Genomic DNA, 15,291 nt, shown 5'->3' with positions numbered 1-15,291 from the left:
GAGACATAAAATCGATCTACCTCGGAAAGATAATAATGAAGTATTGAATTGATTTCTTACAAATTACCTCCACCTTTAAAGTTAATAATAATAATTTGGTTATGCTCTTCACAATCTTCAATTGCGAGTGAAATTGACCTTCTTTTGGACACAAATTTAATGGTCTACCACAAGTACCAAAATATGTTCCTTTTCCACGTAAACGTTACCATTAACACAACCTCTTTTTCTTTTTTTAAATAGATTTATAGGTCAACATTCCACATCTTAGATGAAGCATAATTGATCCATTATATTCTACATCATTATTCTTTCTTCTCCTAATAAATTGCCACCTTTTTCTGTTGATTTGATTGTTTAGTTGACACGTTTGAGTATTAGAAAGTGACCTAACTCATGTGACACCATTCGACTCTATAAACTTTCAAAGAGAATGTGCAAACGAATACCTCAAGTAATCTTACATCAAAATAAGAGAGAAATTACATAATACACATGCCTTTAGGCTCAACATGTGTGACCCAACAAACAAATTCAATGTATTGGGCCAAAGTGGAAAATAAGTACCAATCTTGAACCATAACAATTATGATATTAGAATCGAACTCTCGTTATACGACAGAGGCTCCTCAAAAAGGGTATTTATGTAACATTCATGGTGCATGGAATGCTCGTTAGAAGTAATAACGTAACAGACTTATAAGCTGACAAGCTTCAAATGAAAGAGTGTATATGCACCTCCGACGAATCCATAGGAAGGCGATACAAATAAGGAAATTTTTTTTTTCATAAATTCACAAACTTAAAAGATACCATAATCTCTAAAATTCTCTATCATCTAAAATAAAAATCCCTCTTGGATGCATCCCTACCCCTCTCGAATACATCCCTCTCATTAAATAATGTATATCAGAAAGCAATGAAAAATCTGAGATTTTTGTAATTATGGAAACTTCAGGATAAGATACAATTTAGGCCGAAATATATGAAATTTCTGTATTTTATACAAAAAATAAATGTGTGATTTTAAAAACAAAATCTCGCAAAATAAATGATGAATTCAAAAATACCTTTATTAATTGAGAGATTTTTTGATTAATTGATAGATCTAAACAAATTGTGACGAACTTGAATAATTAGTTCATCTTCAACAATGAGAGATAATAATGGTGAAATTTTGATGAAAGAAAAAAAAAGAAGAGAAAAAGTGAATGATGAAAATGAGGATGGTGAAAACTGAAAAGTTGATAAAAAAGAAAAAAAATTGAAAAGTGAAAAATGAAAAATAAATTTAATAGTACTGAAGCATATGAAAAAGTGTAAATGAATAACGGGTGTAGAATTTGATTCAAAATTGAACTATTTTGAAAAATAAAACTTGAATACAATTCACTTTCTAAAATATTGACATTTTCAATAGTTATTTTAAAATGTAGATGTTTTTACTAATTAAGTTAGGAATTGTGACTAGTTTGCAAATTTTTCCCTAAAAATTTATTGGGCCAAAATGAACAATTTGTACCATGAAGAAGAACAAAGTCTTGGTTCATAAATTAGTATCCATGCATTTCATAGCAGTTGGTTGCCCCCCAAATCTACATAACATGCTTATGATTTATCCTGCAATCTATATTCGATTGTAAAATGCCTTTTAGACATTAACAATTTCAGGCTAAAAGACATGTTTAGATCTTAGCTTATAGAGCAGAACATACTCAAATCATTCAATATTTTCTAACATGACTTTGGAAAAATGTTAAAATCTTGCCATTTCCATTATTAAGATGTCGCGGCACCTGTAATTATATCAACAAATTAAGCAAAGACTGAATAAATCAAGATATAAACCTAATAATTTTTGCGGACATTTCTAAAATACGAAACAAAATGTACACTTAAAGAATCAAAATGATGCAATGATTCTAATATCACAATGGGGAGCTACTCAACACTGATATCCTCAAAACATCACGCGGATTGCTGGATTCTTTCCCTGTTGTTTCACCCTAACGTCACTTCCTCAATCGAGGAATCAGGTATATGACACAGTAGAAACTCATTGGGTTGCAATGCAAACAGAATCCTTTCGTGTGGAACTTAACTTACCTTCACAATCAAACCTCATATGTCGGATGTTGCTCTACAGTACTGATTATGGCACCTTGTGATTGCTCCTTCAGTTAAGAAAACGGACATGGGAGTATCTTTTTTTCTTTGCAGGGAATTGTTATTAGGTTCATCAAACTCCATAAAGTGGTAACAACATTTTCACAAAGGAGTACGCCAATGCACCCGTAAATATGTAGCTGTCCACCCTGTCCAGTATTCCTCCTGCAAAAAATGCATTAATTTGCTCAAGAAAGACCCAAGAGATCTGCCGCGAAGCTAAGATAACAATGCTAAAGGATAATAAATTTCGAATTGGGTAAGTATTCCATAAGAATCCAGTATAGCTCTACCCAAGGTCATATCAGATGGGGATTAAGAAAGTTAATAAAGCGAAAAGACCTACAAGAAGTAGTAGGTTTACATTGATTGTACATCCTGGATTGTTATGCTCAAGTTTGACAACTCAACATATGGCATCAATTGTTGGTCTTAAACTGCTCTTCGGCCATGCCAACCCAAAAAGTTTCAGTTACTGAGTCCATATGATGGCAATGACACCATTTAGAAAATCATTAATAACCTGCCATTTTTAGTCCTGTTTATAACAAACAACGGAGGCTTAATGTCATTATAAATGAAGCATCCGTCTTATGCCCCAAAATTTGAGCGCCCCATTTTTTAGTAATAATAGAATTAATATAAGTATTTTTAACCAAAAAAAAGATTATATTATGTCTTTCTTTTAGTTCATTTCGAAACATCAAAGAATGTTTTTTCTTTTTTGTCAATTTTAAAAATTAACTACCACATGACATGTTTAAGACCACAAGAAAAATAAAAGCTAAACCTCCCATTTGTTTTTGGCTTTAGGCCAAAAATTAACTTGAGCCGCCACTGATAACAAATTAAATGGAAGTTGATAAATGAAGAATAACAATACTCCGTTCACGACACAGTAATACATCAGAAATTCTTAGATGCAAGGACCAAATAGGAAGTTCACGTTAGACTTTGAGAAGGCATGAAACACCGTCAGTTGGGGATTTCTGAATAAATTCATCAACGATATGGTTTTAGGAGAAAACTGGATTGAATTAAAATTTGCGATTCTGAAGTTAAGTTTTGTGGGCTTACTATACGTGTCCATAAGGATCGTTTCATTCTTAGAGGAGTTTGAGGCACATTTCTATTATTTTGTTAGTGATGGAAACTAAGTTGAATGCAGAACACTGCAAAAAGTCCACACTGGTTCAACTATACATCAACTTGGAATTATCAGTGGTACACCAGTCACAATGACCCACATGTTATACGCAGATGACACACTTACATTATGAGGCTAATGAAGCGGAGTTGAAGAATCTCAAAATATTACTGTTATAAACATTAGGAAAAAAAATCTCTATAGTTAAGGCATGCCTATAGTCAGTACTTCAAGTAGGCTCCAGGTAAATTCAAAGTTCTTCAATTGATTTCCTCAATTACTTTAAGGCGTTAGAGTAAAGCCACTTTACTCCTTTTTTTTGATATTTATAGTAAAGCCATGTTACTAATTAGGTGAATCATCTCTTTTTGCTAAACATTTTGGTGTAACATGGCTGATATACATGATAGAGATCAGTGATGTTTCCGTAGTTTGTTGAAAGTATTATAGTAATTGGTTTTCGGTAACTATAATTACACACCCCAACGTCTCCTTTTCGCTGGGTAGTTTCTTCAATCAAATAACCTTACAAAATAGGTACAAGAAAAAGGAAATGAACTTACCTAAACTGTAATATACTGCTTATTTTCTCAAATTTATACACATTGACCAATTCATTCTGAATAGATATTTATTACAGCAAGTAACTGATGTATTTTATAGCAGTGAGGCTAGAGTTCACCTTAAGATGGTAAATTGTTTAATAGATTCAATTTCCGGAGAGTCCATACTTATTGTTTAGGGATAAAACAATATGCCTACTATGTTATGGCACCACTAGAGAGATCAATTTATCACTGAGAACAATAAGAGGCACAGAGGTAGTTACCGTGTCCAGGAATGAGAGATCCTGAGTCTTTCACACCCGCATCACGTTTGATCATCGACTCAGTGAGGTCACCAAAGAGAGATCCAAAAAAGTTCAGAAATCCAAAAGCTACCGCACTGAAATGCCGTTAAGACACAAATATCAATTCAGAAAGACATAATTTCCCAATTTAGAGGTTCATAAAATTTTAAAGGCTCAAACTGCACCAATCTACAATGTGGAAACACCCACAATAAAAGAGAAAAAAAAGGCTCTTTCTTCTGTATGATGTACTAGTTTAGAAATTAATGGATGGAATAAATTCCAAACATGGATTTTCAAAACAAAAGTTGGATTAATAGAACTCATAATATGGTTTCTAAGCGCTTGGCAACTAAAATACTACCGTCATGACAAGTTCTTATGACTAATAGTATCCCACTACACCTGCTGAATATACCAACTTTTACATGAATATACATAATTATATATAGTTATTAAGACTTGAAATGGCACTTGGAGAAATGCTATGGAAATAGAGCTTGTGCCAAAAGGTGAAAGAGCCACTGTATATCATTCCATTCTTTAAGTTTCATCAGAAAAAAATTATTAGCTTACCTCCCTGAAATGGAAAAAAGAAGAAGATAAATTTGAGACCAATCAAATCCTTTCCCCGACCCTATCTATACTCCCTCCTACAAGGAGAATATTCTTACTGCAGGCTGCAGCTATAGACATATCAAAAGGTCTCAAACAGATGGCACTGCATAATGATACCATTAAAAAGACAATTACCTTAATGTGGATATAGGCCAACAGAACGTTCGTGATAACACCACAGAAGTGGCTATACAACCTCCTAAGCCTGCAAGAGCTCCCTCCCAAGTTTTCTTTGGGCTGATATTAGTAAGTGGTGTCCGACCAAAAGCCTGAAAAGATTTCAACTATGTTATGTGCTTTCCTCATAAGCCCACCAAAGAGACATCTGAATTACTTGGATTTGTTCCACTAATCCATATAGAAATACATTAGAACTAACAAATATTTGTTGTACTTCCAGCATACAATGATTAAAGGACAATAAGAGGAATGAGATAAGAAAAGGGGAAACCAAGAGATGCATACTTCTTCGTAGAATCATTATTACAGTATTGTGCTCATTTGCTAGCATTAGTTTCTAAGTTGCTAAAATGGCCAATGTTCCAGGCAACTTTAAAACAAAATCAAAGAACGTATATCTTAAATAGTTAGAATGGATCCTAAATAGTCATTTGAATCTATAATAATTAACTAATACTTCCATGGTTAAGAACAGCAGAGGATTCAAGACAAGCCAATTCAACGTTTATCAAGTCCATCACATTTCTCATGATAGGATGACATCAAAGATAGAATGACATCAAAGACAGATGTACTAATAATTATGATAATGCCAGGTTAAGTTCTGCACTTTTAACAAGAAAAACACCTTCTTTGGAGGGTTAGTCAGAGACATCGGAACAAGGATAGAAGTGATTTGAAGGAAGAACATCAACAGTGAAAAGTACCTTGCCTCCAACAAAAGCAAATGTATCTGCTGCAATGATACTACTGATTGAAATTAAGGTTGCCACAAGCCCCACGGTCCACTGAGTTGGGCCTCCAAGAATGATAGGCCATGATGCTCCCAGTCCTGTGTAAACCAATTGAAATGCCAATAAAAGTCAGAAGACCAGTTGCTGATCAGCTGTTGGAGAAACCAACAGCAATGAATTTTCAAATACTATATCAGATATCAAGTTATGCTTCTGAATTATCATCACATCAGTAGGCGCAGAAAGAAAATCTTGGTATTGACTTATTGAAAATCTCTTTGAGATTGCTTAGACAAATCTTTTTGTGTGAGGCCGCTGTTCCCCACCTTTCTTACCTTGTTTTTTGGGCTTCAAATTAAATTCTAAATAACCGTAGCGTCTAAGCCAGCTAGCACGTATCTCAACTAATTCAATGGATACTCAGTACATTCAGAATAAGAAAAAACATAAGTGTTCAACTCTATAGACAAATCTCTTTCACCTTTCCACTTTGTGCCATATCGACTAAAGAGTTTTAAAAATTAGTCTACTCAAAAGATTTTTAGAAAGTATTTAAAATCAAAATAATAAACTAACATGTTTTTTATGAAGTAAATTTAATTAATTTACAAAGTATGGATGTAAACACTCGACTGGAGATTATTCTTGCAGAAAGTTAATAAACTCTAATAGTTTCTCAAGCTCAAAGAAACTATTTAGATTACACCAAAAGCTAGTAATAGAGGACATATAGAACCTTTATTCTAAGAACATTATTCTATTTTGTACCCAAAGAAAACAAATTTTGGAAACAGCAAAAGCTTTGGAGAACTCGTCTGCCCAATAGGGTGAGAGTCGTGTCTCAAAACACATAAGACAGCACACTCCATCAATTTATGGATTCTTAACATCCTGCCAACAATTTTTCTTCAATATTTTCAGCTTGATCTAGTTTTTTCTTCACAACTTAAAAAATTCAGTTTGGTCCCTAAATAATGGAGGAAGGCAATACAACAACATATCCAGTGTGATCTCATATGTGGTGTTTGGGGAGGGCGGGGTGTATGCGGACCTTACCCCTACCTTGCGTGAGGTAGAGATAGTTTTTGATAAGACCCTTGGCTAGTAAGGAAAACAATATAAAACACAATATCCTTTGGATGGGCCATTTAGGCATACTTTTTTGATAAGGATTTTTTTTTATAAGGGAAAAAATAATGCAAAAAAGGGTGAAGGACGGAAATTAAGGAACTTTATGTTCTACGGAGGAGACACCATGTCTGGAATTTCAAAAGTACATACTTGTGCGTGTCCAACACATGTCGGTGTCTCACTGGAGCACACTGATGAGTAACTTGAATACAGATCAATGTGTGTGCATGTACTTCCCGTCTACCTTTCTCCACTTCAATATCAAGCGCTTATATATGCAGCAGTTTTCGAATTTGTAACGTGCAACTAACTCGTACATAATGTGTTGTGCTGTTACCACTAGACCAAAGCTATGGGGGCTAGCACATACGTATATATTCTACAATTTCTTGACAATCAGAACAAAGGGCATAGATTCTTACTAGTGTTAAGAGCTGGTACCGCCAAACCACATCTCAACTTAACCCAGAAACAAGGGAGATATCCACAATAGAAGAGCCCAAACATGGTACTGGTAAGTTGAGCAAAACGAGGAATTCGCCTTTGCATCAGCAGCGCCATTGCAACAACAAAGGCGGCAGAGGTAACAGAAACATCAATGTGACCTAAATATCTGACACAGTTAGAAGATCAATCAATAAGAAAAATTTCAACTTAACAAATTCCAGAAAATAAATAAATCATAAACAAACAAGAAAGAAATAATAACTAAAACAACTCTAAGATATTACATTGCTGCCTTTGAGATTGCTTATCAAGCTACTCCCAATCAAATTGAAAAACCACCATCCATTTACTTTTTTTTTTTTTTTGGGGGGGGGGGGGGGGGGGGTTCTTCCCTTCAAATGCATAGCATAGAAAATTTGAAATGGAAGAATTTCAAATCCATCTCGCATTTAATATATATAGTTCTTTCTTTCCAAAATATAACAAATACATTTCTCATCTATTCTCACAATAGAAAATGTCATGCTACATACTCAGGACAGTTGCAAGAAGTAGAAACTGAGTTTAAATTTTGCACATGAGGCATATCCAAAAATAGTGATAGCATGATCAAGAGAATTTCACCAAGTGGTGCATGGAGAAGACCTTTAAGATGACATTTATAGCTCTGTAAATTTATATCTCTTAATTCTTCTTGAAGTGATAAATCGTGCAGTTTCTAACCTAAGCGATGAAGCAAAAGACATGGACTGTCTAAGCAAGCAAGTTCAACCACAACAGAAAGGGTTTAATCAAGTGGGCAGGTTCAAGCCTCCAGGTTTATATTGAGGAGGATAAAATGAGTCTCAATTCATAAAACATTTGGAGCCCAAAAAAGAGTAGAAAAGAAGACGTTCCACCCAATACTGCCCAGAGCAATCTATTGTCCAATAAATATATGAATGATGGATCAATTCATCATTTTCTAGCATTATTGGCCTAATTTTCTGAAGACTGGCATATACAGTCAAAGTTATGCAGGCCTTTACGACCATAAGAAGGAAAAGAGCAAATGGAATGCATGGTGGAGGTGGACATTTTGTAAAATGCAAGGTCTTTCTGCTGCGCAATCATTGACCTAATGATAAGAGACTTCGTGTCGTCCATATGTTATGTCAGAATATAAGCTGTTTAGACTTTTTTCAAGATGTTGAGTATATCTCTTTAGGTACAATGAGAGAACACAAATTGAGGGATATGATATACAAAAAAAATTCTTGGGGTTCTATCCCTTGAATATACTGGCAAGGATCAATGAGACTGCAAATTGATTTTGCGTTAATCTTAATTAGCAAAGGATATGCATAGAAATCTAACACTAGATAACAGGAGTCTCTTAATGAAATGGCTTTGGAGATGCAACATTGAGAAGGAAGCTTTATGGAGACAGGTCATAAGTTGCAGGTATGAGCAACTGGGATACTGGGGTAACCAAACCAGTAAGAACAATCATATGGAGTCGGCAACTGGAAATCCACCAGGAATCTTTGGAAGGAGTTTGTAGCAAACAGAGTTTCAAGATGGAAAATGGGAGGAGAATTTCCCTCTAGAATGATGACTGGCTTGGTCATGGAACATAGGGAGAGACCTCTTCCCTGATCTATTTATCCTTTCAAGTTTCATCTTCACCTAATGCCACAATGGAAGAAGCTTGGGGCTGAAAGGTTGGAACATATCTTTCAAAAGAATTATCAATGACTGCGAAATCACTAGTGTCACCGGATTCCTCACACTGTTATAGGATGACTCTCTTACATGAACAGGACACAGCAGCTCAAAATGCAGAGTCAGAGAAGCATACAACTATCTATCATCTACAGGGCAGTCATTGCACCTTCTGGCGCTGGAGATAGATTTGGAAGATCAAAGCACCTTTTAAAGTTGTTTATTTTTCATGGCTAGTAATAAGAAAAGCTTGCTCACACAGGAAATCCTTCAGAGAAGAGGCTTTCAGTACAGTCTCACATGCTTTCTATTCCAACAGGAAGCTGAAACCAATGGCCATTCGTTTCTAAATTTGGCCTAATATGCACCTGCAACGGAATAAGGGAAAAATAGGTCACAAGGAATGGTGGAAGATTATTCTAGCTTGCATATGGTGGACAATCTGGAAGGAGAGGAATGTAAGATGTTTTGAAGGCATGAGCCGCTCAACCCAGAAAATCAAGAGTACCTGCATCTCTCTTTTTCATTTTTGGTGTAAAGAACAGTTAATAGTTGATGAATATAATATGTTACCATTCCCAAAAAGAATGAATATTGAATTGGTAACATAAAAGTAAATGCTAAAAATAAATTTTGCCCAAGCAGTCCAGATAACAACAATGATCCATCAACATACAAAAGATGATGCTGGCATGAAATCTTGTTGTTATGGTTCTAGTTCCTAAATATCTGTGGCAAGAAATTAATGGCACAGTGTCTTCCGAGGTTTAAAGTGGTTTACCAGAAAATAAGGAGTATGTTTCTTATTAGAGAGAGAAAATTGAGAAAGATGTTAATGACTTACAGAGTGACTACAGGCATGAGAGCACAGATGACAGAACAAACTCTTGATACGTATCGAGGAGGAGGAGTCATTCCATCAGCAATTCCACGACTCCTTACCAGTTCAAAGTACTCTCGTGCACCCACAAAAACAGCAGCAGCAAGGGCAACAGTGAAAACCCATCCTCCAGTCAATACCACACCTCCGACTAAAATACCTATGCCAAGTCCAAAGACTACCCTTTTCTTCAATTGACTATTTTTCTCCTCAAGTTCAGAAGTGGAAATTTCCCCCGCCGGTGTACTGTTGCATTTGTTAACTTCCTACAACATAATTATCTCAGTGGTTCCAATTCAATTATCTGAAAAGTCTGAACATAATACATGTTGTCTTGCTACATTGACTCTGATGCTAATCTTGGAAGTAGCGACCCCAGAAGTTAAACAATGACTTGGACACTTACCCAAAATCAAACAATGAATACAGGATCAAAAAGCAAAGGCAGATCCCCATATTTAATGCCTTTCCCTTGAGCATTACAAAAGGGACAACAAACTAACAACTGACACAACCAAAGATACTCCAGAATAAGAAATGGTTATAGTTTCTCTTTATTGGTAATAGAAATGGTTACAGGCTTTATAGATATTTATAGTTTTCTAGTCAGAATTCCACACTAATACTCATACACATTCTAATTACAGTTTCAGGAAAACGTGAACGTTTATCACATTGCAAATCACCTAGTATTACACGTGAATTTTAGGAGTATCAAGTCAGCAATTGCACTTAGGCTATACACCTTTTCTCAAAAACTGATAAATACCGGATGACCATTCGAAACTCGGTGGATAATGGACCCTCCCCCCTACTCTTACACACCTACATTTAACATTATACCAGTTTTTAAAATAAACACCTGTTGATTCAGTTTTGTCCACATTTCACTCTGCTGCATCCCTCAATCACTCAGAAGCCTTTAGCCCATTAATTGTAATAATAGATCCCGAAAAATACCCTTTCCCTTCTTGACTGATAAGAGAATTTGGCCAGTAAAGATATCGAGAAATTTAGTATTTTTTTACCATGTGTTATTATTATTACTGCTATATATATATAACTTATTTTTATTTGGTATAAGATGACATACGTTAAGATTAAATTGATTCATATGGCTGACTCAAACTAATTAGGAGTAAAGCGTAGTTGTTTTAAACTCTCACCTCAAACGTCTGTCTCTCCAATGAATAATCTTATCCTCAAAAGTGTTCCCCCTGATCTTTTCTCTTAAAGGTAGCTATACAATTTTTTTTCTTTCTCCGATTAGATACATCTTCGACTATCGACCTTCTCCTAATAAAACAACAAACTTTAGACTTCTAAGTCCACTAAAAATAACCGCTCTATTCCTCTGCGTCATAATATCATAAAGAAATGGAAAAAACACTTTGATGAAAGAAATGTTAACAACACTAGTGGATAAAATAGAAAATATTAAAAAACACTTTGATGAAAGAAATATTAACAACACTAGTGCATAAATGAGGATATTAACTAACTCTCTTTTTAAAAAATGAAGGATCTTTGGGAAAACAAAAAACATATCATAGTTTATCCAACTACAAACCAGTCCTCCTAAACCATATTTCTCCAAAGCAACTGCACTCGAGTTGCACCCCTCTAACATTGACAGATTTTCCAGACAGTTTTGCTTTGACCATGACATGTATAGATCAAACCAAGATAAGAAAAAGAAAATCTTATGCAGCTCCCTAATATGATTAATTTGATCAAACAGCCACCATGCCCATTGGCTAATGCAACAGTCAACTTAGAACTATAACTAATGTTAAAATCTGAACCACTCAGTATCATCAGATGAGAAGTGGCAATTTTGTTTGTCCTGACAAACAACTAAAACCATTACTAGCCTGATATTTGCAAAAGTTCACTTGGCTTAATCTAAAGGACAATCAAAAGTAGAAGACAACAAAGCTAGAGTCAAATCATTCTATTACTATCTCACTTACATGCAATTTGTCACATATCAAGAATTCTTTAAAACTAGAGATATCAATCATACTTATCCCTACACAAACTGAAAAAAAAAAATAATAATAAATTTTACCTCTTTGGATTCATCATCAAAAAGGTGGCCTGGTTCAGCACGAGCAACAGCTGTGATAATTCGAGGGTGTTTCAAGAAGATGCTTCTTGGTATACCCGAAACCTCTGTAACTCTAGACCCATCAAGAAATAAGCCAATTCTTGAAATTGAACATCTGGGTCGGCTTAAATTTAAGGTTCTTGTGGAAGAATGGTGAAATTGAGATGATGTAGAAGGAAGATGATGAGAGTGGCAACTGCAGATGGAAGTAAGGGATACCTTAAATCTATCAAAATCTAGGGAAGAAGCCATAGATGAAATGGGATAATGGGTATTCATAAGGGATTATTAGCAGTGTAATTGAAGGAAGAAATCAAGATTCGACATTGTCGATGGGAAGGGGGAGAGAGAAGAGGATATGTCCAATAACAGAGGTAAGTGATAAAGACGGGAAGGGTTGATATTCTTGAACCGTGTGCTACACATAAAGAATAAGCCCATCCTTTTTTTTGTTGTTTTTAACGGCCTTGTTTCTTGCCTTAGCTTTTTTTTTTTACCGAGCCTTATTAATTTTCATTCGATTTGTTCATTATAGGCTCAAGGTAGATAATGCTCCCAATGGAATTAGTGATAATTATATATAAGGTCAAATTTTATATAAATAAACAAACACATGAAATTGAATTGAGAGGCTGTCAATAATTTTATACAAATGGCTGTCAGTGAAATTATACCAATCTGAAGAGGAGCCAAAGAATTATACAATTGCTTATTTTGTATATAGTTCAAATTCATAGTTGACCCACTAAACTTGACACCAATTTTCACTTAGACACCTCAATTAGATGATGTTCATTCTAGACACCTCATCTAGGGTTCTGTTGTGTCGTTTTGACACTTTTTGCTGACATGTCAAAGTGCGTGTGACGCACTCAACAATAGCGCGTGAAAGGCTTAATTTAGCCATTTTTAATTGGAAAAATTACTTAACTACACTCCTTTAATTATCTTGATAACCATTTATCCCTACTTATTATAAAAATTTCAAAAATCCATTATTCCCCCAATTAAAAAAATATGAAAGATACATAAAGATGTTCCACCCTTTTTTCACCCAATTGGCAAGTTTTACTTTACTAAAATAAAATCATATTTTCAAGCTACCCACTTCCCCATTAACAGCCCCAATTAAAATTTACCATATTAATTTTTATTCTTTTTTTATTTTCCTACATTTTAGGTGTATAATTTTCTAATTTTAATTCCTCATTCCACACGTTTGCAGTTTAACAAAATTTGAATTCAAGTACAAATTTGCAGCCATATCTATTTGATATTTTGTAGAAGTCTCCTTCTTTCTAACCAGATTTTCTAAGTTTTTAAAGGGTAAACATTTTAGTCTCCTTCTTTCTCTTCATCGTGTGAGTTTACAAATATTATGGAAGAGTGTAAATCTGGAGATGGTAATTCACAACACCAACTGAAGATGACATTGTTAACATAGATTAGTAATTAGCTGAGACGGGATGAACAAGTTTTTATGTTGTTTTGTGTTGAAGACAATTATCTTTTGTGTTTTTTTTAAAAGCTTATTGGTATTACAATAGTTTGTTAGTTATTAATGTTATGTGTTTTCAAGTTATTGTTTTAGACATAGTTGTTGCTTTATAACGTCAAGGTACAAAATTTTTATTGTTTCAGTTTAAGTAATTTTGACAGTTAATTTACAAAATGAAGTATATGACACTTAAGATCGAATGTGTATGATACATTATTGTTTTGAGTTTTAAGTATTTTTCACTTATAAAAATAATGTATATGATACATAAGTTATAATATATACATGTACAAATATTGCATTTATATATTTAGCAACTTGAATTATACGAATGTATATGATACATCATATATATAAACAAAATAATCACAGATTGATATTACAGTGCAAAGCACCACTAGAATGTAATATATCAAAATTATAGTTCATAAGGCTAAACACACGAAACATGTAGTATACATTTGAACAAGTCAAGTTTTGGGACACTAGAATAACTCATAAGGGAGTATACACGAAAAATATAACATATTTTCAATCATATGAATGTCTCTGATACATAATATACATAAATAAACTCATCTTTAATTACTGTTACATTGAAACACAACACTCTTGAATATAATATATCAAATTTATAACTCATAAGGCTGTATACACGAATCATATAGTAAACAATTGAACAAGTCATTTTTTTTGTACACTTGAATAACTAAAAAGACAATATACACGTAACATATAATATATTTTCAATAATATGCATGTATATGATACATCACATACACAAACAAACTCATATAGCATTACTGTTACATTGAAAACGCACCACTGTTGAATCTAGTTATTTATAAAATTTTATCAGTTGTATCAATACAAAGCGGATACATGCCGATTCCAGATGCATTCTTTTTTACTTCGAAATAAAGTTTCACACCTATGTCGTTTTTGATTTTCAATGGACATAAGCTTCCCTCGACAATGTATCGTATTTCAATATCCTTTGTAACAGTGTCGATCTCAAGCTCTGATAAAATCAGCGTTTGCAGATTCACAAATGAAATGGAATGGCCAACAACAATACCATTAACTTTGTAACCTTCATAATTAACATCGCTTAACCAAATTCTAGAATGCCGCAACAGAATTGAGATATTCATCTTCAAACCTTTTTTTTTGCAGATCAACTTTTACAAGAATAATTTTGATTTATGAAGATCATCTGATTTAAAATTTGAATTTACTAATCAGTTACACAAGCTGTATAGCATTAATTACGTGATTTCAGTTACAAATAACAGAAATCGCGGTAATTACTCCTAATTAATAGCAGCAGATGCAAAATATGATGTATCAGGACTTATGTATCCCGTGCCATTAGGATGTATCCCGCTTCCTTGAATTTTAAGGGATTTTTAGTAATTTCAATTCTAAAAGGGATAAAAGGTCATTTTGTATTTATAATATGTGGTTCCTATAATTTATACTTTTTAATTTTATTTTCACTTCTTCTTATCCATTTTTCAAGCCACCACCATTTTTTTTTCAAGCTTAAATTCCTTCATCAGAGGTCAAATTTTTTATTCAAATTCATTTTTAAGTAATTTTCTTCTTCTTCATTGTATTACTTATCTTAGACTATCATCACCTCGCTCCATCTTTTGCCCAAAAAATGGATACCAACACGATATTTCATATTTATTCTCTTCTTCTTTCTTCCTCTCCCTCTTTTCTTTCCAAAAAACAATACTAAAAAAAAGAAGACGAATAAATATGAAAAATAGTAAAAGAAAAAAATACTTTTTTTTGAAAAAACACAAAAGAAATTTTGA

General features: G+C 33.8%; 1 protein-coding gene across 2 annotated transcripts; it reads right to left on the bottom strand.

Annotated features, from left to right (window-relative positions):
- Nucleotides 1-1,744: 1,744 nt before the first annotated feature.
- LOC101245291 (phosphatidate cytidylyltransferase 4, chloroplastic) lies at nt 1,745-12,400 on the bottom strand. Of its 2 annotated transcripts, XR_742923.4 has the most exons (8): nt 11,929-12,400; nt 9,822-10,123; nt 7,249-7,439; nt 5,669-5,793; nt 4,917-5,050; nt 4,143-4,258; nt 2,531-2,704; nt 1,745-2,331 (listed from the first exon to the last, which is right to left on the bottom strand). XR_742923.4 is itself a non-coding variant. In XM_010327283.3 (7 exons), the coding sequence occupies exons 1-7, from the start codon at nt 12,244-12,246 to the stop codon at nt 2,240-2,242; spliced, it is 1,278 nt and encodes a 425-aa protein (XP_010325585.1). In that variant the 5' UTR covers nt 12,247-12,400; the 3' UTR covers nt 1,745-2,239. The 2 variants fall into 2 exon arrangements, 1 of the variants encoding a protein (XP_010325585.1); XM_010327283.3 differs by lacking the exon at nt 2,531-2,704.
- Between the last annotated feature and the right edge of the window lie 2,891 nt (nt 12,401-15,291).

The sequence above is a fragment of the Solanum lycopersicum genome, chromosome 1, assembly GCF_036512215.1.
Source record: "Solanum lycopersicum chromosome 1, SLM_r2.1".
Lineage (NCBI taxonomy): Eukaryota > Viridiplantae > Streptophyta > Magnoliopsida > Solanales > Solanaceae > Solanum > Solanum lycopersicum.
Note: the sequence above shows the minus strand (reverse complement) of the source record. Positions and strands in the feature narration are given on the sequence as shown.